Source organism: Panthera pardus, unplaced genomic scaffold (genome assembly GCF_024362965.1).
Source record: "Panthera pardus isolate Hobbes unplaced genomic scaffold, ASM2436296v1 HiC_scaffold_6, whole genome shotgun sequence".
Lineage (NCBI taxonomy): Eukaryota > Metazoa > Chordata > Mammalia > Carnivora > Felidae > Panthera > Panthera pardus.
In genome coordinates this window covers 69,952,640-69,980,069 of record NW_026526991.1, presented here as the reverse complement: position 1 = coordinate 69,980,069, position 27,430 = coordinate 69,952,640, and the positions used below count along the sequence as shown (strand labels likewise).

At 38.1% G+C, this 27,430-nt stretch overlaps 1 protein-coding gene across 6 annotated transcripts in view; it reads left to right on the top strand.

The window, feature by feature from the left end:
• TMEM117 (transmembrane protein 117) overlaps positions 1-27,430 on the top strand; it is a 483,464-nt gene that overhangs the window by 439,834 nt on the left and 16,200 nt on the right. For all 6 annotated transcript variants that reach the window (XM_053895726.1, XM_019419099.2, XM_019419100.2 and 3 more), the window contains one exon: positions 17,440-17,569. In XM_053895726.1, the coding sequence (XP_053751701.1) occupies positions 17,440-17,569 (130 nt within the window). The remainder of the gene's footprint in view (positions 1-17,439; positions 17,570-27,430) is intronic.

Here is a 27,430-nt window from a genome sequence, read left to right as displayed (position 1 = left end):
GCACATTAAACCCAAAACACATTGTTTTTAAGATTGAGAGCACCTGGGGATTTGCACAGTGCTACAACTAGCAGGGAGCAACTTCCTCCTGCCCCAGAAATCCTTCCTTCTAGTTTGGCATTAAGGGACATTGCCCAGCCTGCACTTGGAATTGGTCCAACCCTGTCTGCTTGTGGTAAATTGTAGGTCTAATATCCTCTGGGTTTTATAATAACATAAATAATTATAATGTATTGTTTTTATATAGCACCCTTCTGTAAGGAACGGAAAGTGCTGCATGGACATTATCTCATTAAATCTCACAGCACACTGGGGACATTGAGAGAACAGAGGTGATATTATAACCCCTTTGAACCCAGAGCTGAAAAAGAATTGCTTCAGCCAAAAGTAAATAAAAGTAAGATTGAATAAAAGCAAGATTTATAAGAGGATGAGGTTAGAGTTTAAAGGAAGAAATTGACTATGTTGGAATTAGAGATTTAAAGCCAAAAAAAAAAAAAAAAAAGGAATTGCTCTGAAAACGGGGAAAGTGACTGAAATGTGTATAAATATTTGTATGACAAAATTAAAATAATATATGGACACTTCAGAAATTTGAAAAGCAAGGGATTTTTAAACCATCTGTAATTTTACTACAATAACAGAACAAATTTGGTGTATTATCTTCATGTCTTTTGCTAATTTTTATTTTGTTTTGTTTACTGTGTGTATTCAAGATTCCACTTAGAATTATAGTGTATGTTCAATTTTGTATTGTGTATTTTTCACTTAGCCATGTATCATAAAGTTTGCATAATTATAATTCTGAGGAGCCATATAATTTTCCATGGGATAATAGACCATAATTTGTTTCCTTCTTCTATCACAGGGTTGTTTCCACTTTTTTACCTTAATAAATAAAAATACAGTGAAATCTATCTTTATGTATAAGGATTTTTTCTTTTGTAAATTATTTCCTTAGCAGAGAAGATTTCCAGATGTAGAACTATCAGATTAATATGGATATGTAAGTACATTAAAACATGACTGCATAAACACAGTCCCAAATTAACATGTAAATAAGAAAAAGAATAAGAAAATAACTTTATCTAAAGACCAACTATATTTGTAGGTTGACAAAGCAGCTACTTAAAAGTGAAAAGTGAAGTTTTTTGTCTATGCACAGACAAGTGGCTTGATTTTATTTCCCATCACATTTTCATTTAATTCAATTACTTTGATAGTGTGAAACTAGATAAAAAAGAAAAAGTTGACTCTTATAGAAAAAAATTTGTACTAGATGTAGAAAAGTAGATTTACTTCAGCAGAACATAATTTCTCTGCCCTCTTAATTTTAACATACATGTTTGAATGTTCTCTGAATATAATTAAGAAAGTGTGTATATGTATACCAATACTTGAAGTCGTGTTTCAAGAAGGTAAATGAGATTGTAAAGTTTTCTTATTACTTATATAGGTATTGAGGAAAATGATATGTGCATAACTGTTTTCTGTGGTGAGTTGTTATATGGTTATCTGATTTATGCCATAGTCATTTACCAAAGTAATTACCTCAAGAGTCAAGGATAAAAAATATTGGCTTTGGTTAAAGCAAACATTAAAAAATATTGATGTGTGATGTAAATACTGACCAAGGAAACTGCCTGGCTAATGTTACTCAAAATGGCAATAAATCTAAATGATGACTAGAGTTTGAAGTCAATACTAGCTTAAATATGAATAAGGCATACAGCCTTAACCATGGAATTGGGAATCTTGAGGTTTTAGTAACTTTTCTCAATAATATTGTTGCTGATCTGAAATCATGTGACCATTTGTGTCTGTTTCATGGTTGAAAGCAATGTTGCAAAATGACTCAGGTTAATGTGGGACACACACACAAAAAAACAATTCTGCTAACTCCCAGGAATTTTGCAAACCAGTCCCATTTTTTATTGTTCAGCAGTAGTATTCAAATGATATGCGTTGCGCATTGTGGCAGTTCTATAGGTTGCATTTTTTATTTTACTACTTATAGTAAGCAGGGTCTTGGTTGGGGAAAATAAGACTGAAGTCAAAATGTTCTAAGAAAAGTGCATCTGTGAAAGATGATCTTCAGCTAACCTAAATTTAGATAAACCAAAGTTACTGGGAAAAGCTTATCTGGTCTGTGTTTAAAACCAACAACTCCACAAATTATAGCAAAGATGAGCAATGCATATGGCTACCTCCTAGTCCTATTGCGTGGTGATGATCTACATACTTTTAATAGCCTATGGTCACTATGAAAATGGAAGATACAGAATGATTGGCTAATTTACTCATTTCCTAATGGTTTGAATGAGGAACTCCTTTTCCAGTAGGTCCATAGGGAACCTGCCTTATGCCTGTGTTACAGTGCATCCATATTACCTTATAAGTACTATTTAATGTGTTCACTTCTTCTGTTAGGAGATAAGTTTCTTGGAGGCAGGAAGTTTGATTCATATCTTTGGTATTCAAGGCCTTGTAAAATTTATGGCACATAGTAAGCACTTAACAAATGTTGGTGAATAATCAATTGAATTCGTTTTACTTCCTACTGTGTATTCAGCATTGTGCTAAGGACTGAGTATATCTCTAAGGAGCATATAATCAACACGTAAGTGTGAAAAGTTAACACCATGCAGTAGTTTATCATGGAGCTATAACATAAGATTCTTTGGTTCTAGCACTGAGGAGAATAGCAAGAGGAGTTACATAGATCCAAACTGTGATATTGTGATGGTTAGGTAAATGACAGATGGGCATGACCATACAAGTTAACCCAGAAGTATCAAGGTCTGCTTCCACCATTATTTGATTCTTGTCCAACTCACTTACTCAAGTATAAGCTCCAAGAAGTCAGGGTATACTTGGGCTTTTTTTCACTGTTGTGTTTCTAGGACCTGCAAGAGTACCTGGCATAAAGTAGATAATTAGGCACTTGCTTTGCTCTATATTCTCTGCTGTTTGTGTGACTGGATCTTCTCATCCTCAGGTCTCAGCTCAGGTGTCATCTCTACCAAGATGGCCCCTCAATTGTCCTCTTTTTTATTCTCTTTCTCAGACCCTAATTTATTTCCAACCATTATTACCACTTATTTCACTCTACTAGTTGTTTTATCTTGTTCCCACTAGACTTAAGCTACTTGATGGTGGGGACTCTGTTGATCTGTTTTGGTCCTTGTTGCATCCAAAGCATGTATCATGGTACCTGGTACCTTTCGCTGGAGAGGTTCTATCCTTACAGAGATCTTTTCTAACCTATCTAAAGTAGCTTCTGTCAACTAATCATCCTGATTTATTTTCTCTTTAGTACTAATCATTTTTCTGAAATGAGTCTGTTTATATACTTATCCTACACTCAAACTGTAAACTCCACAAAGGCAGAGCCTAGAATCAGGTCTACCTGGTTCATTGAGATATCACCAATACTTAGAAGAAGGGCTGACACCAACAAATGTTGAGCATACAAATATTCTTTGAAAAAGTGAAACAAAACAAAAAAAAAAGAGAGAGAGATTATCTATTACCAGGAAAACAAAACACATTATTAGCTTAGAAATGGTGGTGGTAGATCTAGTTTCAATGAAAAGTAGTAACTGGAAATCAGGGTAGTTGTGGTTATAGAGAAGAAACAAACAACAATTATGGGCAAACATCTCCACACAATTTGGTAGTTTATTTTTGGGCTCGATGAGAGAGACAAAAGAAACAATGGTTAGACCAAGACAGTAATAGATCATTTAGAGCCAGGACAAGCTAACTTCCTACTACTCACCAAGTACACTGGGGAACATAAAGAACACTGGGGATACACAGAGGCTAGAAAGACCCAAGATTTGGTTCCTACCCTTTCATTTATTAGCTGTAGTGCAGTGGGCAAGTCAGGTACCTTTTCTGAACCCTGGTTCACAATTGCAAAATGGGGAAAATGAAAATCTCCCTTATAGAATTCTTTAAGAAGTAAAATGAGGAAATGTATGTAAACAGCTGTGTTTGGTGCAGAGACTATTTCATTTAGCTCATTGCATGGTGTCCATTGTCATAACTATTCATCAGTTATAGTGCCTGGCTAGAGGTGTGGCAAGCAGGATATTTAATAATATTAGTAAATGGAAATTTATTTCTTTTCACTGAAATCACTTTAGAGGACATCTCCTTATTTTGGATCATAGCATGAGTAACCTGTTGACCATGGTATAGAGTTGTCAGTGAAGGTGTGCTAAATGATAGACCATTAACTTGTAAAAGAAAAGTTTTTAAAAATTGTGAATTCTTATATTTATTTTTTTACAATGTATACGATCAAGGCTCAGGAAGTACAAATGAAGAAATCTTTCACTTACCCTGAGTTAATTAGCATAACTTGCAGGTGCATTTCATTAAAACACCTCAACATTGTTTATATATACGTATTGTTCCCAAAGAAGAGATTTAAAGAATACCCATTTCTGGCTAAAACAATCATGCATCTGTACTAAAAGGCAAATGATATGTGATTAGTTGAAATTTGTAGTCTGTGTGTGTCACTGTTAAAGAATGGATTTACTGTTTAAAAGAGAAATGCAGTCTTAAAAATACAGGTATCTGAGCTGGAAGTGGGATGGAGTTAAGTCAGCAAGTCACATTTCTGGAAAACAATTTGGAAACTTTATTCAGAAAATTAATTTCTGAACATAGTCTATCACCTGAACAGTTTCATAATGATGTTGATTTGCCAACTTCTTCTCTAGTGAGATGTAATGAATCAAGTCTACTTGGGCTTATATAGGAAAAATAACATATTAATTGATTTATGTGTATATTTGCACATATCCATAAAGCAAAGCCTTTGGCAACTGGCAAATGTAATAATTTCACATTCACCTATGACTCACCAAGTATAATCCAATGCTTGAAGGCAAAATTTTATGTTTTTATGTTTAGTTTTTATGATTTCTTTCATATAGTTTTTCTGTGCATTAAAAGTCAATTTTCAGAACCATAGGCTTAACAATTTTTATGAATAAAAATTTTATGAGATATTATCCTGAGGTAGCATAAAATTATTTTCTGATAAATTTTAACACCTTCCCCAAGTCCACTGTTACCTTGTTTCCACATATGCTCAAGGATATTGCTTGTAACATTTCTAAATATGACACATCTCATTAGAAATCTGATATATTGCACAGAGATGTGAAGCTTCAACCTCATAACATTACAGTGTACTCATTAGCGTGGGTTACACTGGTATTCTATTTAGGATCAAATATCAAGAAGGGCTTTGAATAAAATTACTCATAATGTTATATTTATGGAAATTATGTCATCTTCTAATCATAATTATGAACAAGAAGACTAAATCCTGGAAATAAGGGGTTCCAAGTAACAAAGTAACTTGACACAGTTCAACACACAGAACAAGGAAAACTAGAGATAAAATAAAATAGTTTGTGAAATTGCTATGCAAAAATACATATATTATTATCCTTATAGTTCTCTTTCTTGTGTTTTTGCTCTGCCTCATCACCTACATAGTATGAAATTTTATCACTTAATGATATGTGCAGCCACGATATGTTAGGAGCACAAATCTTACCTTCATACAAGTTCCAAAGGAACATAAAAGTTGTCTTTTTAAGAAGTCACAAAGTTTGATAGCCATCACTAGTGGGCACTAAATCATCCCCAAATCCATCCTGTTTTCCCATGGAATGATATAGGAGTCTGCCATTAGAGTGCCTAAACATGATGAAAAATATCCTCAGGTGAGAAAACCGAAGTGCAAAGGAGTTGGGGAGAGAGTATTCATTACTAGAAATATTCTAACTTTAGAGCCAAATCCATGCATTGGCAGTAAAAATTCTAAGATGGTCATAAACCATCTAGAGTTAAATGTGTATCTCAGCCTGCAAATTTTGCAGGCTTTGTCAATGACTTTCAGGATAAATATAGATCCACTGCCATGCCTTTACTTTGCAATGGAAGTTAGGTAGCAAAATAATTATGAGAAAATGTTATTTCAAGCTAAGCTGCAACACACCATTAAAGGGAAGCTTTTTGGGGGGTACCTGGGGGACTCAGTGGGTTAAGCATCAGGCTCCTGATTTTGGCTCAGTTCATGATCTCACGGTTGTAAAATCAAGCCCAGTGCGTGTTGGGCTCCATACTGGACATGAGCCTGCTTAAGATTCTCTCTCCCTCTCTCTCTGCTCTCTGTCTCTCTCTCAGAAAGAAAGAAAGAGAGATAAAGGGGGGGGGGGGAGGAAGGAAGGAAGGGAAAGAGAGAGAGAGAAAGATGGAAAGAAAGAGAAAGAAAGAAAGAAAGAAAGAAAGAAAGAAAGAAAACAGAAAGAAAAATAGAAGAAGGAAGGAAGGAAGGAAAAAAGAAACTTCATTACAAATGCAAGTTAGCATCAAATAGAATCACATATTGGTATGACAGTTGGCTTTTAGATGGGAAGATAATTGTGACATTAGAACCTGAAGAAAAAGTCATGAAAAAGCTGGATATGCTGTATAGAAATGTCTCTGGAGTCAGATTGACCTAAGTACAAATCTTTCTGGTACCTATTGTGCAGCACTGGGCAAGCTACCTGACTGCTCTCTGAGCCTGAGTTGCTTCCATATAAAATGATAAAAAGCCTCCCTACCATATATACTTGCAGGTGGTTTACAGTGGATCAGATGGTTGGCATAAAGTAGGTTCATGACAAATACTGGCTTGCTTAGAGTTTGAATAGAGTATGAAAATATAGTTAATCTCCTCAACAGGTATTTTCTTTCTCCTAAATACAGTTCTCAGTTGGGGGATGTAATGAAGTATAGTTTAGAGATTACCGATTAAATTTCATCTGGTCTCTTCTTTACCATCCATCTGTTGGGTAACATGGCTGGAGGCTTATAGCCTCACTGACTCTCATTGTCTACAACTGTATTTATTTATTACTGCCATTTGATATATTTTGAGAATAGATGCTTTGCATATAGTGGGCATTGAATAGCTGCTGAATTAGTTGAATATCAGTGTGATCCCATTCTATGGGTGACTTGAATGCGCTATAGAGAACTTCTGCAAGAAATGTAGACTTAACAATCACTCTATCAGTGCTGTGGGGAATTTATATACCTAGCCCACTGTCACCACCTCAGGTTTCTCTGAATGAATAGTGTCAATATAAAGGCAGGCAACTACTAACATGCATGCAAGTCTTCTTTACCCTAGCATGTAAACTTGTTTTCCAAAAGGACCCTGAGGGGGGAGAATATCTCCCCCATAGGTGGCTAACAAGGAAAACAATGTATTTGAGGTTTTTCTTGGCTATTGACCTTTGGACTATCAATAGCTTCATTTTTTTTTTCAATTCACTGAGGGTATAATTCTCAAACAACAAAATGCATTTTATTCTTTCTATCCTACCCTGCCCCTATGTATCTTGTTTTCCTAGTCTTTGCTCTCTTACTTGAGGGTTGATAATTTGTCTCTAGAGCTCAGAGGATGAACATTCTTGACCTAAAACTCATCGAAGAAAGGCCTGGAAAGTCTGACAGTTCAAATCCATTGCTCTAAAGGTTTTATTTTCTGTTCATGTTATCACTGAGTTGTCCATGGGGGTCAGAGCAGAGACTCTGTGATTGCTCCAGAATCTGAAGTCTTTACTGAAAGGTAAAACAGAAGGAAACCACACTGGGTACAGAGCAGCAAGGATCTGGCTTATTGCCTCTAAAAGCCTGCTGCGTTCAAGACACAATGAACTTGGCCCAGTGTTGCTTTGTTTTGTTTTGTTCTTCAGGAAAACATCTATTTTGACTTTACAGACAGTGATGGTCATAATATTTATCAACTGGCACGGCAGAGGTACTGACCAATCAGAATAAACATCAGCTGTAAACAACCAGAGAATATCCATACTGGTGGACAGATTTTAACATTCATCTTAAAATACGAAAAGGGAATCTTAGGGTGTCAGAGTCCCCTATTCTACCAAAATTCAATTTACCTTATACTAAAAAAAATTTCTTTGAAATTAGTACAATTATAGTTTCTCACCAGTTACTGATTCTTTATCCTTTCCCACTAATAAAATCTCCTCATAAGAGTTCTGTATTATTGCCTCTACTTCTCATCTCCTATTTTCCTTTGAACAGACTCCACTCAGGCTTTTGTCCACAATATCATCTTCCTCTGGAGCTCAGAGACCTTATCAAGATTAACTACCCTCATATTGTCCAGTACTATATTTAATTTTCAGGCTTCCTACTCAGTTTTTTTTAGGTGCATAGTTAATCACTACTTCCTTCTTGAAACACTTTTTCCACCTGACTTCTAGGATGCCACTTTCTCCTGTTTTTCTTGTAATGTATGCCATTCCTTTTCGGTTTTCTTTCCTGGCCTCTCCTCTTCTAACTTCTAAATGTTGGAGTGCCTCAATGCTCAGTCCTTGATAAGTCTCCTCTTTTCCTGTCCTTTCAGATGATTTTATTCAGTTCTAAGGCTTTAGGTCAATCCATGCACTGGTGACTCCACATCTGTATCTCCAGCTTTTGCCTCTCCCCTAAGCCTCCCAACTACCTACACACTACCTCCATTTGGATGTCTAATTTTTCACGTTCTGAAAAAAACCTCTGGGTTTCTTACCCACTTCCCTACCTTCTACAAGTGTATTGGTTCCTCCATCTTTCCTTACCTAGTTAATGCTACTGGTTGTTTTAGCAACTGGTAAGTTCAGAAGTTCAGTTGGTAATAGCTTTAAAATACATGTCGATCTGAATACCTGACCACCCATGTTTCCCCACCACCATCTCACAGCTAAACTATTGCAGCAGGCTCTAACTGGTCTTTATTCCTCCTACAGCCAGCACCACTTGGACTCTTACAACCATTCTACCCTTGCTGTTTCTTGAGCACACCCATCTCATTCCCTCCTCAGGGTCTTTGCATCCTCCTCCTAGCTGATCTGCTTTTCCTCCACAACTTTATGGGGCTTGCTGTTTCCTACCAGTCAGTACTGCATACAAAGTTCACCCTTGAAGAAGCTTTCTTCTGATTAACTAAACTAACGCCCACCCCTAACTCACTATTCTTCATCCCCTAACCCTGCTAGATTTCCTTCAGAGTATTTATCAATCTTTGACACCATATTATAATGCTATTTGCTGATTGACTGGTCTCCTGACCAGAATATATGCTCTACAAGACACTCCTGAAAGAAGTGATAATCATAGAAATGAACCCATTGCAAGAAATCCTACAGGTTTTATCTTAACCACCCATGTGATATTTAGATCAACTTCATACTCTCTCTTTTATCTGTGAAGTGAATATTTTTATATTGAGTTACATTTACCCACTGATCTCCACTATTATCATTTTTTCAGACATAAAAATTACCTGAATATTAAATAAAAATTTTAGGGGCGCCTGGGTGGCTCAGTTGGTTAAGCGGCCGACTTCGGCTCAGGTCATGATCTCGCGGTCCGTGAGTTCGAGCCCTGCGTCGGGCTCTGTGCTGACAGCTCAGAGCCTGGAGCCTGTTTCAGATTCTGTGTCTCCCTCTCTCTGACCCTCCCCCATTCATTCTCTGTCTCAAAAATAAATAAACGTTAAAAAAATTTTTTTAAATAAAAATTTTACCAAGGACAATAACATCTATTCTTTTGAAAGTATGCAAATTAATTTTTCTCTATAGCCCATAGAAGAAATTAGGCATTCAGACAATTGAATGTGACCACTGCTGGCAGCATGCACAGAGCCAGAACAGATACTGGAGCAGTGACATTTCGTACCAAATGTGCAAATACAATAAAGCACAGAGTAAGCAAAGGGCTATGTGCTGTTAAACTGCAGCCAGTGTCTGACAAATAACATAAAAGTGTGTTGTCTGAGGACCTCCTTCCACTAGATTTCACTCTTTCCTTACAAGGGAAAGACTAATTATTAGGAGCTCTCATTTAAGTAAAAAATATGCCAATTTATTAGGTAGTTAATAGTCACTCTTCTTACAAAGTGCAAAGTAAGTTGTTTGATAACTGATGGATAATTTTATTGAAAAGGACATTATTGAGTTGTAAGAATGTATTTCTTTAGACTTTGCACTAACTGGGCCACCCACGTGGCTCAGTTGGGTAAGCGTCTGACTTTGGCTCAGGTCATGATCTCGTGGTTTGTGAGTTAGAGCCCTGCGTCGGGCTCTGTGCTGACAGCTCAGAGCCTGGAGCCTGCTTCAGATTCTGTCTCCCTCTCTCTGCCTTCTCCCCCACTTTCTTTCTTTCTCTTTCTCTCTCTCTCTCTCTCTCTCTCTCAAAAATAAACAAACAGTAAAAAAAAATTAGACTTTGCACTAACTTTAGTTATCAGCAACATGTCATAGGCAATGGTTTGTTTCCTCCCATCCCCCCGCAGAGGAGTCTCTCAGATGTCAAGTACTCTTTCTTGTGTACCAGTGAACTGTATCACCCCAGTGAGGGGTATTGATTTCCCATTATTCCTAGGTGCCACATGATGCATTTCTATTAGTTGTAAACACTTACAGGACTGACTTTTATTTTGTCCTTCATCACATCAGTCTGCCAAAGCAGGACATCTGTTAATGAGGCCCAGTGCATTTCATCAGACACTCTTCCATCTTGGTGCCTAAGGGAATGATGTTTTCGAGGTGTGTAGATATAAAAAAGCTTTTAAAAAACCAACTTCTCTTTTGCCAGAACCTCATGGTAGGGTCTTTTAAAAGTAACAAAAAACTGTACTTACTTTTCAAATCTACTCTGGGCTTGACTTATTATTGGCTTTTTCTACAGGCATTTAACCATTGCTTATATCTCATTGATATATGTTGGCTTCAAAATTAGCCTGGAAAATTCTTACTGGCTTTTGCAAGTAAGAAAAATTATCGATGAAGAAATATATTAAGTAACATTACAAAATAGGCCCTTGGGATAAATTAGATTGTTTGGACCATGATTTGAGAGTTAATTGGTATCTTAGAATATACAAAAACACACGAACGAGTCACATTCTTTGAACATTTTAAGTAAGGCTTTACAGCTGGGCTTGGGATTTGTTTTAGCAATGAATGAGACCTGCCATCCCTACTACTTGTTGACAAAGCCTACTTCAACTGAAAAGCCATGATTTTTCCCTAAAGATTTAAAATCTTTTAAAATAGATAATGTGCCTCCTGAGAGAAAAGTTCAAAATATTATAGAATGCATTTGTCCTTGAGGGGGAAAAATAGTGAATATTAAAGGAAGATGAAAGAACAACATGTAAGAAGAAGGTGTTTGTCAAAGGGCATCTGAATAACTTCCTGCTATCTCTTTTGTACATCACTCACAATTACTATCTCTCTTTTGTACATCACTCTCAATTACTGCAGGGTATCTCTGATGGACAGCCTTGCCTTGGCAGTCTTCCCGCCATCACCTACTGTGGGAAATGATCCTCCCCTTTTATTTAATCACATGTTGGTTTACATTCTCTTTTTTGGTCTCTGACTAGATCGGACATGTATCATGAATTTCTTTACATTCACTAATTGTAAATCTGGCAACTAAAAGGGTGTCTTGGATCATCCCAACAGGCATTTTTAGTAACTCCCCAAACATTAATTCGTCTCACAATATTTACACTTGACCACTTTCTTTCTCTAGTTATCTGCCGTCTCCTTTCCTCTGTGATCTTTGGCAAATGGTTTAATCTTTGGGTTATGCTCTATATGACTCCAGTATACCTAGTTTATGGGGGCGGGGGGGGGGGGACAACCAATTTTTTTTTTCATAATGAGCCTCAGATTTATTTGTAATATCATTTTAGAAAGACAAGTATGTGTTGCATTGCCTTTGTTTACCTAAATCCATTCTGTGTTTCCATTTACATGGAACCAACAAGGGATTATTGTATATGTTAAACTTGCAGAGAGTTCCATTCATCAATTTGACAAATATTTGAGTTCTTACTATATGCTGGGCATTCCTTCAAGTATGAGGAATAGACCAGTGAACAAAGCAGGGAAAACTTATGTAAGCTCCCTGGAGCTTACATTCCAATGGGAGAGATAGGCAAGGAACAAATAAGCAAAATCTGCTATATGTCAAGGTTTTCAAGGATTTATTCAGCCAAGTGATACCAAGGAAACTTTGCCAATTAAAAGGATAGGGTTGCTGAAAGAAATGAGGCCCTTGAGATTCTTAATAAGAAACAAAAATATCACCCAAAGCATAAGTACAATTCTTCAGGCCACCACAGTTCACTGTTACCTAAAATCCTGTTGCTAGGACACTAGCAACATAGAAAAGCTACTTTACAAGCTGGAGAAATTTTTGGTGAAATGATGTTCTGATATTCATAGGACTAAATGTGTTTTTGAAATATGAGGAGAAATAGATATTAATGAAGATGAAAAAAACCATATCTGTATAGTTATCTTTTGAAACCATTTAAAGCTTAATAATCTAATGCCTATAAAGAGGAGATAAATCATTCCACTGAAAAAATGTTGCTAATTTTTATTAACATCTAAGAATTTATTGTCAATTCTTTTTGAAATGGTGATCACTACTTTTCAGTAAATTCTAACCTAATGTCTTAATTTCCTAAAAAATCAAGTGGCCAATATTTGCGCCCCACACGAACACACACATTAAACTTCTGCTCTGATACCATGGCTTTAGTTTTGTGGGGTAGTCAGTGTTATTGCATTTTTATCCTCTAACACTTCTCTAAATAGAAATGAGGTCTCTTCATTTGATTTGGGAAATTGAATGCCAGTTGGGGAATTCAAAACAGTGTTGGTTTCAAGCTTGAGTTCCTCTGCATAGTACCAAGTTCTTTCTCTTGGCCCCAAGGCATGTGTCTCAATGAGAAAACATGAGGGAATGATGAATCCAGCATATCCTGAGACCATTTTGCCTATATACTTAATGTTTCCCTGAAATTCTGTCCAAATGTGGTCCGTGAATGAGAGGGCCACATTTGGACAGAATCAGATTTGGATGCATCAGTCCAAATTACATGTCCCAATGTAATTTGGACATCAATGTCCAAATGTGATTTTTATTGCTATAGGCACAGTAAGCCAGAGTATGTAAGAAATAAGATTAGATATATACCATGGCACTGCTCATTTATTTTTATATGGGAAATATGCCCATCGGAATGAGAATTAACTGTTTCTTATATGAAGCAAGATACAAAGATGGAAGTCTGTTCGTCACCATGAACTGATGAGAAGTGGAGGGGCAGGTATGAGCTGATGGGCCTAAATATCTCTTACTTCACTGAACCGTTAATGTGATAGACTTCTGTAGTCATTGTTAGATTTACTAGCAGAAAGGAGTAAGGAAGCCTCGAATTACTACTGATAACGTTTCTTGAAGAACAAATTAAATGAGCATTTCATAATATACAGTCACAGTGTCAGCCTATCTCTACCATGGTTTTAAACACATTTTGCCTCATCATTCTTGTAACTCCACATTTTCATCTTGTGTCCAAAGTATATGCCTTACGTTTACACGGCAAGAAAGCAAGCCATGATTCTCATAGCATTAACAAGCTGTGTATGAAATTGGCTATACATCCAGTTATAATGTCAAGAGAATCTCAGTATTTGATATTAATCACCTGTTAGTCAAATGTCCCAACTTATCAGTGTGATTAGAAGCCAGCTATCCCTGGGACAGGTGCTTAGTGGAGAACTAGTTAGGCATGGTCTTCTTGTTCAAATTTGAGTCAGATAAAAAATGAGACCCCTTGGGTAGGAGGCAGCAATGCAGTTCAAAGGTTTTCATGGAACGGCTTTTGGTGGGAGACGAGCAGGAGATGACTGTCATCATTGATTCTCCAGTAGAACAGATAGAGCAGGTCAAAATAATCCCAGTTCAGAGTGAAAAACAGTAACTGTTATCACTGTTCACAGAGAAAGCATGGCCTGACAGAAGGTATTTATTCTTCGAGCTGTGCTCTGCCACAATGCAACTACATCATTTTAAGACAAATTTCCTCATCTGTAAAATGGGCTAATAATAGTAAGCTTTCACAATCATTTTGTACATAGGTAAAATATAAATACATAGCCTAGGGTGATGCTAGAACATTGTAAGTGCTTGATAATTAATGCCAAATGCCCACAGATTTCCTCAGCTCTTAGTTACTCATGTGCTAGCTTACCAGCTCCTACCTGCCCAGAAGCAGTGCCTCCCTTCCCCATTGTTAAGTTTTTTCTGGATGTCACAACAGTGTCACCACATTGCACAAGAAACCAAGTTGGTCATGTCCTTCCATCTTCCCCCTGAGGTTGCCTCACATGTCTCACATGTCTCACATTTGAGAGGCACCTTCCCTAAAGCCCTGCTCCCAGTGCCCTCTGGGAGAACACCACTCTGATCGAAGTCCCAGTCACAGACCTCAGGAGGCCAGCACTGTGCAGTGGATGAGAGCAGACAGGGGAAGACAGCGTTTGACTTTTCTCACCAGGACCTGGAAGCAGCCTATGTGTGATTCTGAAAACAGACCTATCACGTTCCTCTGCTTCACTCTCAGGATAAAACTGACCCTGGGATCATGCTGGGAAACCAGCCATGCTTGTTGGCCATTTCCCTGTCGCTTCCTTCTGTCTCCAGCACCGTGCTCATTGCTGTCCATGCATTATCTCATCCTCCCAAGGAGCCATGAGGTCATAATATTTAACCCTTATTTATTTATTTATTTATTTATTTATTTATCTATCTATCTATCTATCTACCTTAAAATTTTTTTAATGTTTATTTACTTATGAGAGAGAGAGAGAGAGCAAGCACGGGAGGAGCAGAGAGAAGGAGACACAGAATCTGAAGCAGGTTCCAGGCTCTGAGCTGTCAGCACAGAGCCTGAGATGGGGCTGGAACCCACAAACCACGAGATCATGACCTGAGCTGAAGTCAGATGTTTAACCAACTGAGCCACCCAGGCACCCCTATTTAACCCAATTTATAGATAAAGAGGCTGAAACCTAAAGAGATTCAGAACACCATCCTCCCTCCTCTTTCACCTAAAGTAGGTATCACCAGCCTCAGATACCTGCTGTCCATTAAGACAAGCCCCACACTTCCTGCAAATTATAGCAACTACTATTATTATTACCATTCCACTCTATGTCAAGTGAGACCAGAATTTACACTGATCCAATCATGAGTATGGAGAAGTATGTGGGAGTAGGAATTAAAGCACAAAAATTGGACTAGCAAGGAGAGAAGGGAGTTCCAAGATTAAGGAAAAGGGTTTTGAAAACCAAGATGGGGTGATTATAAAAAATAATATGGAAGGAGTGACTCTAAAAGAATGTACCATCTCTTTTTTATTAATCCTCTTTTCAAAAACTTTCTTACATGGCACCAGCTACATCTATCACACATTCCAGGGAACTCCCTGTCCTGATCCCTTCTTTAAAAAAAAACAAACAAAAAGAAAACAAAACAAAACAAAAAACCACTAATGCCATCATCCAAATAAGGATCAAGAGTTTCTCTTCTGTTTTGTCCACACTCAATTTCCTTAATTCATCTTCCTCCAAGTGCAGGTGGGAAATAATTGAGGAACTATTTTTTTGGTGAATGAAGCTTTGATCCCATTCTATAATAAATCTCTTAAGTTTACTTTTGAACTAAACCAATTTCATATCCAGTAGAAAACTTCCATTTCATGGAATAAAAAGCTAAATGAGAACAGTCCAAGAGCACCTTTCAAAAAAGAAGGTACCACTACCAAGAACTATTCTCTTCCTTAAACCAAAAAAAAAAAAAAAATGAAAATGAGAACTGCTCTATTGATAATGCTTTATGTTGTTTTCCAGGGAAAGGGAAAAATACTCTGGTTATCAGACCCTTTGTGTGTCAAGCATAATTTTTCATGGGAGATGTCAGTTACATTTTAGCAAAAGACCAAATTCAATTCCAATTCTTTTAGCAAGAGTATTTCAAGTAACAAAAAACGCAAGGTAATATCGATGAAAAATAAAGGAAAATACAATTTAATAAAGTGCAGTAATTCACAAGTATTATTACCAATCCATTTCCACTAATATTTTAGATCAAAATATTCTAAATGATCCAGCTTATGCTTTGGGATTTCCAAATTTTCCAAATTACATGTCTACTTACTGCTGATGTCTGAAAAACAAGGGGAGGTGAGACCAACAAGATATGTGCATACACACCAATAGAAAAAGATGATGTGGTATCATTTCATTTTTCTTTTTGTGTATTTCTTGTTAGCAGCTTGAAGTGATTCATAGGTCATGAAATTAATAGACATTGAAAACTTTCCTGGCGACCGCCACTCACAGAGTCTCCTTTTCTCTGAAGCCTATCCTCCCTTGACCAGAATTCTCAGCCAAAAGGCGAGTGGGATGGACATGGAGGCCGCTGTAATGTTCCAGCAACTCTATTATTGGCATATCTGTATGAGCTGAATATATAGAAGTCGTGGAAAGATTTAACTTTTTAAATTAAAATAATGTATTGAAATCTGAAATGCATATTTTTTCCATTAGGTTGTAAGTAATATTTTTAAAAGATACTCATTAAACATAGGACTGATAATTTAGTGGTTATTCAAAGTGAAAATGTGTGTATAAATGCCTATGGATCCACCTCAGATGTTCATATTTGAGTATATTTAGTCTGTTCTTTCTTTACATGCTAGCAGTGAACTTCAGTTTGGTGCTCTATCCAAAAACCAAGAGCAGATGAGACACCTAAAAATATCCTCATTTGCATCTGTTTCCCTTCCTTAGGAGAGGGAGGGTCAGCCCTCCTGATTTTGCCTTACAAAAAGAAAGTAACTAAGATCATTGGGGAATTAATTCATTGTTCATCTCTCCTGCTAGCATGTCAGGCCCTCCATCATCTGCTTCAAATTGATGCTAAATTGCAAGAGAACAGGACAGGAGTCTTTGGCATTTTTCCATTGCATGTAGTAAGTCAACAGAGATGATTAATAAAAGACCCTTGGATGTGAGTTGAAAAACTTGGTTAAGTGAATTAGATCCTCTTTACTTTGTCCTCTTACACAAAACATAGTCTGAGAGGGTTCATATTTTTAAAAGGTAGGGAAACAAAATATAACAAAATTACCACATATTTATAAAATATGGATCACTTCCTCCCTATAAAAATTTAAGATCAGTTCTCCAGAATGAAAGAGATAAACACGTATAGATGCAAATCAATTCTATATTGGCTTCTTAGTACCACATTAAAGAGAAAATCTGAGGATGTAAGTTATGACTTAATTTTGATTTTGAATGCATGCAACTACCTAATGTACATAAAATAACCATTACAGATTGAAACATCCAACAGCTTGCTGCATTTAAATGATTTTAAAATAAGTGCTTGTAAAAAGTCAATTTTTGGTGTTTTGCTGCTTAGGAACGAAACAAATCACAAATATGTTTTTATGTTGATTTTCTTTGACAGGACTGGGAATTCCCACATTTTATGGGAGATGTTGATGTAAATCTTCCTGGGTTGCACACTCCTCACATGCAGTTCAAGATTCCTTTCTTCCAGAAGATCTTCAAGGAGGAATATCATATTCACATAACAGGTATGTTGTAACTTTAAACACGATTTGATTGTCTCCTACTTAGAGTAATACTAGCTGCTATAAAAAAGCAAATAGTAACATTTTAGAGGCATGCATACATATAGTTTTATTTCTCACGTAACAGTGCAAGGTGGTTCCAGGTCACCTGGGGGTTCCCAAGTATCATTCGGGGACTTAGGCTATGAGCGGCTTCAATACTTCCAACTTCAACATCCAGCAGGCAGATGGGAATAAAGAGAATGGAGAAAATGATTAAGAAGGCTTACCTTTTTCTTAATCGCCTTGGCACAGGAAAGAAGCATGTGCCCTCCATTCACATTCCATTGACAGTAGCTCATCAGATGTCCCCACTTAAGAGTCAGGGAGGAAATGTGGTCTCTAGCTGAGCAGCCACATCAGTGTCACATCTACTGTTCTAGCATACTATTCCTGGAGAAGGAGGCCGCACTTCTTGGCATGGATAGTTAGCTATCTCTGCCAAACTCCATCTACAACTCCCCCTTGGTTTTCTTCATTAGGTTGGTTGCTTTCTCACAACATGCAGCTCGGTATTTTTTTTTTTTTCAGCATTTATACTTTTTACACTTTGGTCCTCATTTCCTGCTGAGATTGGAACAGTGGTAACCCAGAGCACCAGTCAGACCATGTGCCTTTAGGGAGTTTGGCCACTTCTCATTTGATTGAATAAAACCTACTTCTGTGACAGAGCTTATGTTTCTCTCACGTGAGCCTCTTGCAGATCCTCAAGATTATTTCCTGTGCATATATGCCCTGCTTCCTAAATGGCTCCGATATGATTTATTATATTTTTTCATGACTTCTCATTCTCGTCTATAAAAGGTCTTCCTGAAGTTACATTTTATACTTTTTTTTTTAATAACCAGAAGCAGACAGCTGAATGGTCACATATATGATGGCATTAGTTCCCAAGCTGTTCAGTTACACGGAGTGAATGTGTGTGTGTTTCAAGGACAATGGCCTAGGATCCCACACCTGCTAAAAACTGCTGAAGAAATCTGTGCTTACTACCGTCTGTGCTGCTGAGTAAAAATAGCCTGAGCACAGAACACGTGAACATCTGAGTCCTGCAAAAAACCTTTGCTTCCCAACTTGAAGGCTGGTTTTTGCTTTGAGCATGAGGCGACCTTCCTAAATTGGAGAATGAGTTCATGAATAGGGAAGATGCAGCAGGTTTCTTCTCCTATTCAAAATGAATGAGGCCCATCTATTAAATTCACTGGGTAAATCAATCAATTTGAGTTCAGGTCACATAGTGTGGTTTCAGAGTCCCCACTTAATCTCGACAGCATGCTACCCTCTCGGACTTCTCAAACAGCTAACACACACATGGCATCATCATTTCCCTTTGGGTGGGCTTCTGCCTGGACCATCTGTTCTTGCTATCAGCTCTTGTCCCAGGCCATCATGGCACTAATATTGTCTCTGAACAAGTATCAGAATCCCTGTCAAAAATATACTTCTGCGGTGCATAATATCAGGTTAAAAAGGGGGAGGGACATTCAGAGGAACTCACTGGTAAGAAAAAAAATCAAGTTATTAAAAATATTTCATTTGGGGCTATTTTGCAGAGCTTTGTCATATATATTTGCTATCATTTTAAGACAGGGACAGGTTCAGGTTTTGTGGTGCCCAAAGCTTACACAATTTGGAATGCTCTATTTAAGAATATAAAAGCAAAGTTACAGCTAAAAATTACATTCAGTGCCTTGGAAGAGGGACATGCATACAGGAGTCCCGGAAGCCTCAGTGTAATTAGCTTTGAGATAAAGCCTCCCATGCAGTTGAACTAAAATCTTCATTCCACCAAGTATTATTTTCTAGAAACTTAAAAGGAGGAAAGACTGGCAAAGTTCTTATAATGGAGACTGCATGTTTAAAAAAAGTTTGGGAGAAGGTAGAAATATGTTGTCATTAAGGCTTTGATGCAGCATTTGCCAAATTATGCTGATAATCATATCACCCAGGAAACTTTATAAATATACACATTGTTGGGCCCATTGATGATGTTCCAACTCAGTAGGTCTGGGCAAAGGCCAGGAAATGGGACTTTTAAAAAGCTCCCCTAGGTGTGCTGGTCATTGGGAACTGCTCCTTTGTGATGGAGAAGCCGCAAGTGAAGTCAGATTATCTCCCAGAGACAGGAGACCGGCTGTGCAAATGATTGAGTGCCTGGACCTGCCGTAAGACCTTTGAGGATTCTGGAGTTTAGATCCAAAATAAAATAGGGTACATGTGGACTTTGGGGTGAAGGGCTCCACCATAAACTAGATAGTTAAAACTAGAAGTTTTTATCACGGATCCAGTTTGTGGTAGGATGATCATGTGCCTCCCCAGATCCGTGATAAAAAACTTCTAGGAAAATCATGGCAGGTTTGGAGGCTGAAGATAGTCTGAACTTTTCCCCTCTTGTTATGTTACTCTCTTTGTTCTGTTAATTGCTGAAGATGTTGCTGAGGACACTCTGAAGTAGCAGCTAGTCTCCTGTGAAAGGCCAGTTACTTTATCTTGCTTTGTAAGAAAATGGTTTCTGGGGAAACCTAGATAAAATTTCCAAAGCATGGTACATATTGTGTTTTAATATGCTCAATAGTCAGTAGCCTGCAAATGCCCAAGTCAACTGCAAACACTAACTTGATCAGCTCCTCCAGGTTCTGCTTCTTTTGGTAGGGAAACTCAGTGCCTTTCTTGATAAGCAAATAGAGTAGTATCTCTGGGTTATTAAGCATAAAACTCTCTATATCCATCAGTGGTTCTCAAATTTCAGTGTGTGTGAGAATCACGTGGAGAGCTTGTTAAAAAGATCCCTCAGCTGCACACGCAGAGCCCGATGCCTGAGGTAGGAGTTGGAGCCTGGAACTTCAAGCACCTCCAATAATGCCGATGCAGGCTGCCAGAGGACCCCTCTTTGAGAAACGCTGCTGCTGAGAAACACTTGCTACAGTCACAGTTCCTCTCATCTCAGCTTTAATTTATTTTCACATGCAACTCTTAAGATCAAAAGCCAAAGGACAATGAAAATTCCATAGAGTGGGGTGCTAATAAGAAGGGCACAGGATACAGTCCTGCCAGGAGCTGGAAAGTTCAGACCTGGGGTCAAGAAAAGAGGTCCCAAAATAGGCTATGTCGGGAAACACCTGGGTGACCACAGAGGAAGCTAAAGTCAGGGATAGGAAGGGATCCTATGGACCCCCAGACAGCTCCATCTGTTGCTTTCTCTGCCTGTGTTTGTTGTGCACTAGAAGAGTCTGTGTGACTCTTTTCTGGGGTTCAGAGATGGTGCCACCATGGCCTCAACTGTCATTTCTTGATCTAGAAATAATGTTCAAGGCATGCTGAGAAAATGGAATGTAAAGGTTTGCTGCCTAGACTCCAGCTCTGCCATTGACTGATGGCACTTCCCTTGTCAAGTTCCTTACCTCTTAGAGGCTCAGTTTTCTCATCTGTTCAATGGGGACAGTGAGGTACATATCCCATACGGTTGTTGTGAGATTTAAATTAATATGCACAAGGCATTTTAGACACCGTTTGCCATTTGGTAAGCACTAGTAAACTCTCACTCCTTTTACCTGAAGCTTTTCCTTTCATCCATCCAGAATTCATGTTTCTTGTTTAATTCAAAAACATTAGGTAGCCTGAGAGAGGGCTCTTTTATTATTTATCCACTATTCTGAATGCTCTACTGTTATCCACTGTTCTGAGTCAAGAAGGAGAATGCTAAGAATGGGAAAAAAAATGTCTCCCAATGACGAGCTCTGTATGGAGAGGGTTATCTGACACTGATGAGTTCCCATTGGCATTTTAAAAGCATTTAGGATTTGGGTATTATCTAATCCTGACTCCATGCTAGTTGTCTTCATGCATTTCAGAAATGACTTGAATTGTTGCATCTGTTTAGCTCATCTGGAGCCCCCTTGACAGATGGTTTGCTGCAGTGTGTAGGAGCTTTCATTTCACAAGCTGGGCTGCAGCTTATAAAAATAAATCCTCTCTATCCAAGGGTGTGTTCAAATATTTTTTCTGGGAATTTGGACTTCCAGAACAAAGAGGATACGTGGTTAGTGATTAGGTCACATCGATGCTTTTAGCCCAAGCCCATTGTTGCTCTCTTAAACATAAATGCTAACTGCAACCATGCCACTGTCTCCTCTGGCCTCTTCCCTTTTACCTATAAGGTGAGTGCAAAGATGGATTCAAAATATGAGGTACTAAGTCTCCGGAGGCGAGAGAGGAATGGCCTCTCAATTCGCTCTCGGAAGCTCCTCTGAGTCCTATTAATGCCAATCCCGGTGGAAGCTCTGCCATCTGTCATCCCAGCCAGACAAAGGAAGTGTCCCGTTGGTGGCCATCATCTGAGTGAATTAGGAGGGGGTCGGGGGAAAGGCCAGAAGGAAGGCCTGTGCATCTGTGAGGAGAGAATTCACACTGTTGGCACGATGATGCCCACGGGAACCCTTTCGGCAAAAATGGAAAATGTAGAAGTAAACAAACCTCCATAGCGTCTGTGTTCTATTTCAGTTTCCTGAGCGGTGTGAGGGCACAGGTGCTTTACAATGGCGACAATGTGGAAGATAATGAATAAAACCCCTCTGTTTCTATTTCCATAGGCACATGATTTCTGGCAAATGAGTTCCCAGAGATTGTTTTTTAAAGAGCTCTCCTGTGTCAGTCAGATCATGGGAAGTGCTGGGGAGGGCAGGCCAGTGGTTCATCCAGAATATTCTGTCTCACAAAATTAACAAGGGGCTTGTTATAGGGAAATGTGATGCATCCTGTTCACCATGACAGTCTCTAAAGATCATGAATTTATCCAAAGTACACAAGGATCTCTTGCTATTATCTCAGTTGTGAAGTTTTCTAAACCTTTCCTGAAGCAGTTTCTATTTTCAACACATTTAGACAGCTCTAAGAGTTAACTATGTTTACTTCTACATAAAGCAGCAATTCCTTTTATTTGTCCAAAACTCATCTTCTTCAAGGCCAGGGTTGCTTTTTTGCCCATGGCCTGTCAGCCCTTGCTGCCCCTGAGCTAGCCTGCTGTCTCCAAATTGAGATGTCCTGCCTTCATTTATGCATATATGAGGACATCTGTGATAAAACTTACATGTTCTTCAGGAATTGTCTTTACAGCCAGAAGAGAGGCTTGAAATATATAATGAATTATATATACTCTTTGAGATATGAATATTTTCTTTTCCCAATTTTCCAGATTATATCTGATTTTAGCAGTATCCCAGAATTTACCAGATCACTGTGACACATGTATTTGATTTGAAAGACTGTAACTTTACTTCTTGTATTTTTCTGTACAAATTATCTCACAGTTTACCTATTGGTTAACAGACGTTTTCTGAATTAATATGTGTCTAAAACTAAGCCGGGATCTAGGCAATACAGAAATGAACATGACATAATTCCTAATCTCAAGAGTCTAATAGTCACTTAATTTAGTATAACCCCATGGCCTTTTACTTCTGCTTTTATCATAGCGAATTTCTACCCCTATTACTGGATTATGTCCTCAAAGGAATAGTCTCCCACTTAGGAGGTGACAAAGACAAGAGAGGCACTTAGAGAAACTATATTCATTTGCTTTTAAGTCTTAAGACCTTACTTTGCTAACTCAAATTAACTCTTATTAATTGATAAATTAGTAAATATCTTCAATTTACTAAATGTTCTTCTCATGGCCCAAGCACTTAATGTGGTTCCCAGATATCCCTAAATTACCTAGGGTGTGAGGGCACAGGTGCTTAAAGGGGTTACTTAAAGAGATGCTAAGTCAGTGAGACCTGTTATCACTGCTCATGTCTGCAATGGGAGGACATTGATCTGGCCAAGAAGCCTGTTACAGCAAGCTGCTATTTCTTTAATTATCCAAAATTTATCTTTTTCAAGGCCTTGGTTGCTTGTTATCCCATAAAGGATTTTGAAGGCTTTGTGGAGCATGACTATTTCATATATCTGCACTGGATGCCAGAGTCTAGCCCAGTGGTAGCACCCATTTGGAATGAAGGTGCCTATGGCACAGCTCAGTCTCAATGCTAACTGGCAACTTTACTGAGTTAAGAAAAAATTAATATAATTGCATATTTGACTAATGCAAGGTTTATTATATAAACCCCTAATCTCAAGAGTCTAATGGTCATCTAATTTAGTACATATTATATGGTGGAAATATCAGCACTTTACACTATTTTTTCCTTAGTTGAAAAAACATTTTCCCCCAAATTGTCATTTCCTATGCTAAGTGATAGTGATATTTAGTGAAGAATCCTTTTAAAACCAACTAGCCCAGAATTCTGTAATCTCCCACAATGTGAAAAGATAAAATTACCATTATAATATCATTTTTGGCAATCAGTAGGATTCATTAAAGGCACAAAATGCAAGAAAGAGGTAATCCCACCAACACCATGCAGTGATTTCTCATTAAAGGAGACAGTGAGAGATTTCAGCAAGGAGATTAATAGAAATAATGTATGGATTCTTACCCTCCCTCCTTGGTGATTTACATTATGTTATGTAGTTGAAACAACAGGGGGAAATGCAAAATCTCTCCTATGATTAATGCTGAAATACCAAGGCTCTTGTTATGGTTGACTGTACATTCACAACAACACACTTGGGAAATGGCAAGAGATCACTTATTTTCCTTTTTGTGTCTGATCCCCTTTCCATGTGGGTCATTTCAGGGACTCAGATTTATTTTTTATGGTAAACAGTGTTTCTCAGAATATACATTTTTTTTTTAAGGAAAGCTTTCTCTGCATGAAAATTTGTGGATTCCATCTTTTTTGCTCTAATGGTGAGATTTCCTGGCCCATCATAAAATGTTAAGGTTTAGGTGATGTTTATTTCACAGACTTATCAAAGAGATGTTTAGGGCTGGGGAGAAACCTGTAGGGTCATATAGCTCAGCTCCCTCACTTTATAGACAAGAACAGTGGGGTTGAGCTGTCTTGTGTGACAAGTAAGCTGTTTTCCTTACTGGTTCGCCACATATCACAGGGCAAAAGTAATTTTTTAAAGAGGAGAAAACGCATTACAAAAGTAACAAAACACTATGTGGGAAAATAGAAGGAAGGATGTTAGCAAAAAATGAATATCCTTCCACTGCGTAAATGTGTAAGTGGACCAGCGGTTATGTTATGTGGACGGGAAACAAACAAAGTAGGAAAAGCCACTGCTTGTGCATTTTTACCAGCTGCAAGTTTCAGCTGACTGGCTTTGACAGTGGCGGGCGGGGGGGGGGGGGGGGGGATGCTTGGGGGCAGGAGAGGTAGAGACAGTGCTACATCCACAAAAGAAAAGAAAGGAAACGTGATGTCAGTAGGAAGCCTGCCTCACTCTGTTCTCTCCCTTCTGCACTTCCCCACCCCAACACGGCCACTCTGCTGTGCGGGAGACTTGGAGACAGGTTCCTGTTCTTTAGCCTCAAAATTTTTGTATATAGTTGACCTATCTCTGGACCATTCTCCTGCAAGTTGTAGACAAATTACCAGTTGCTAAGAATTTTCAACATATGAAATATGCTGATTCACAAAGCATGTTTACATGTAACTATACACTTAGTCCTCTTAGATAATGGGGCCAGTTATAGCTCAGTGATTCATGCTGTTTTATCCAAACTGAAACATTTGATCACCTTTAGGATATATCTTTGTTACAAACCCTTACATGCTCTTCTGTCCCTATATCACCAAGATCCTATATTAACTGGATTGAAGATATAAAGGAAGGAAACTGTAGAAAAAATACTCCCCTACATTTCTGGCAAATTTAACAGATTTCAGAGGACTTTCAGATATAAACTTACTTTATCCTCAGAATAATCCCTCGAGATCGTTATGTTGGTATCATTCTCCATTTCACAGAATTAAAAATTGAATAGCTACTAACTAGAAGGATTCGGGGTGGTGGGTGAAGGACAGAATCATAAAACTGGAAGTCATCTGGTTCAGTTTCCTCAATTTGAAAATAAAATTACTGAGGCCTGGAGAGGTTAAACAGGTAACCCAAGGTTGTATTATTTTCATATTAGAATGAGATCTTCATCTGCTGATTTCCAGCCTGCAGTTTTTGACTGTGGTTTTCTGTCTCAAGGATCAGGAAAGATGTGTTAGAGCGGGGTGATGATACCCATTAGCTGATGTCAGAAAACACATTTCTAATTTGTTCCTCCTCTGTCCCATCTAAATTTTCAGGCTCCAGATCACATGATAAATAAAATAAAGTGATTCTTTAAAGTTTGGTTGTCAAAGTGACCCAGTGCACCATTCAACTTAGGTGGTGGAACAATAGTGTAGAAAGTGTGGGGGAGAGCTCCTCCTATCCTGAGGGTTTCTTACTAGTTTGGTCAGTGTACAATTTTTATGCTCCGATGTTATCTTTTCCCTTCTTTATTGACATTCTCTGAGCATCTTTTCCCACCAGAAAAGCACCATTCCCCAAGCTCAGTGAGCATCCTTTCTTCTCCCTGATTTTGTGACAGTACTTATCACTGGTTTCTGATACCCTAGATACAGGGCCCACTTTATGAGGGACTGCCTTATTCTTGCATCAATAACAATGACTTAGAGAGAGAGTACAAGTTTCTCCAAGGGACCTTTGTGAGTCAAGGTGATGGTCAGTCATAAAAATTCTTCCTCACCATCAGCATATGTAGTTTACAGCAAGAGAGTAGGTATGAATCCGCTGCAACAGAGAAGCACCCAAAGCCCCTCTCTCAACTTGCTTTCATGGAAGCTACAAACTATTGCCTCATTGATAGTGATGAGAACCTCAGAACTTTTTTTTTAATGTTATTAAGTGTTATTTTTGAGAGAGAGGGAGAGGGAGGGAGGGGCAAAGAGGGAGACACAGAATCCAAAGCAGGCTCCAGGCTCTGAACTGTCAGCATAGAGCCCGACGAGGGGCTCAAACCCATGAACCATGAGATCATGATCTGAGCCGAAGCTGGACCTTTAACTGACTGAGCCACCCAGGAGCCCCAAGAACCTCAGAACTTTTTAATTCACTTGCCTCTCATTCCTCTCCTGTTTTCTCTTCCTACAGTATTCCCCATTACTTTCTTTCTCTCTCCTCTTTAGTATCACCTGATCTTTTCCTGTATGCTATTCTATTTGCAGCATAATAAAAACATAAACTAAAGAAATGCAACATTTTCCAGGCTATTCTCTGTCCTTCTTTCCCTTTCAGGACCACATGAACTACAAAAATCCTTTCTGCAGAAATTAGCCCTCAGTCTTCATTACATTTTCCCAACATCTTCAGTGTTTACCATTTGTAACACTCAGTTGGTGCCTCACAAATGTGGCCTCTTCCTACTATTTATCTGTTGATGCCACTGTTCTATTACCCTAACAAGATAATGAGTTCCCCCCTGTAAGGCAAAAATGTATGTCCTCAGCATCTACTAAGGTATCCTAAAACAGAGTCTATTATGAGCACAATAAATGTTTGATAATGCTGCTTACCTTTGTATTTGATTGAATTTCACTAGCTTGAGCTTTCTTTACTCATTTTATGGTTGATTCTTAGTGAGAATCTCTTTTAGTTTTGGCTATGACTCCAGGAGAGCAGGAGTGGTTAGAGCTTAGCAGTGCCAGATGTTATAAATAGTTTATCATATGTGCAAACAACATTCCCAATGTTTCAACTTACTCTCTAGTGTGGGTATGCAAAATAAATCATTTGGGCAAGAGTTTCCACTACAAAGACTTTAACAATTGTATAGTTGAACAATTTCAGGACTGGCAGAGTTATAATTTCCCTTCAGATAGTTTAGATAAATTCTCTTGATAGAGAAGAAGTTGTACCTTCCTATGCAAATGCAGACAG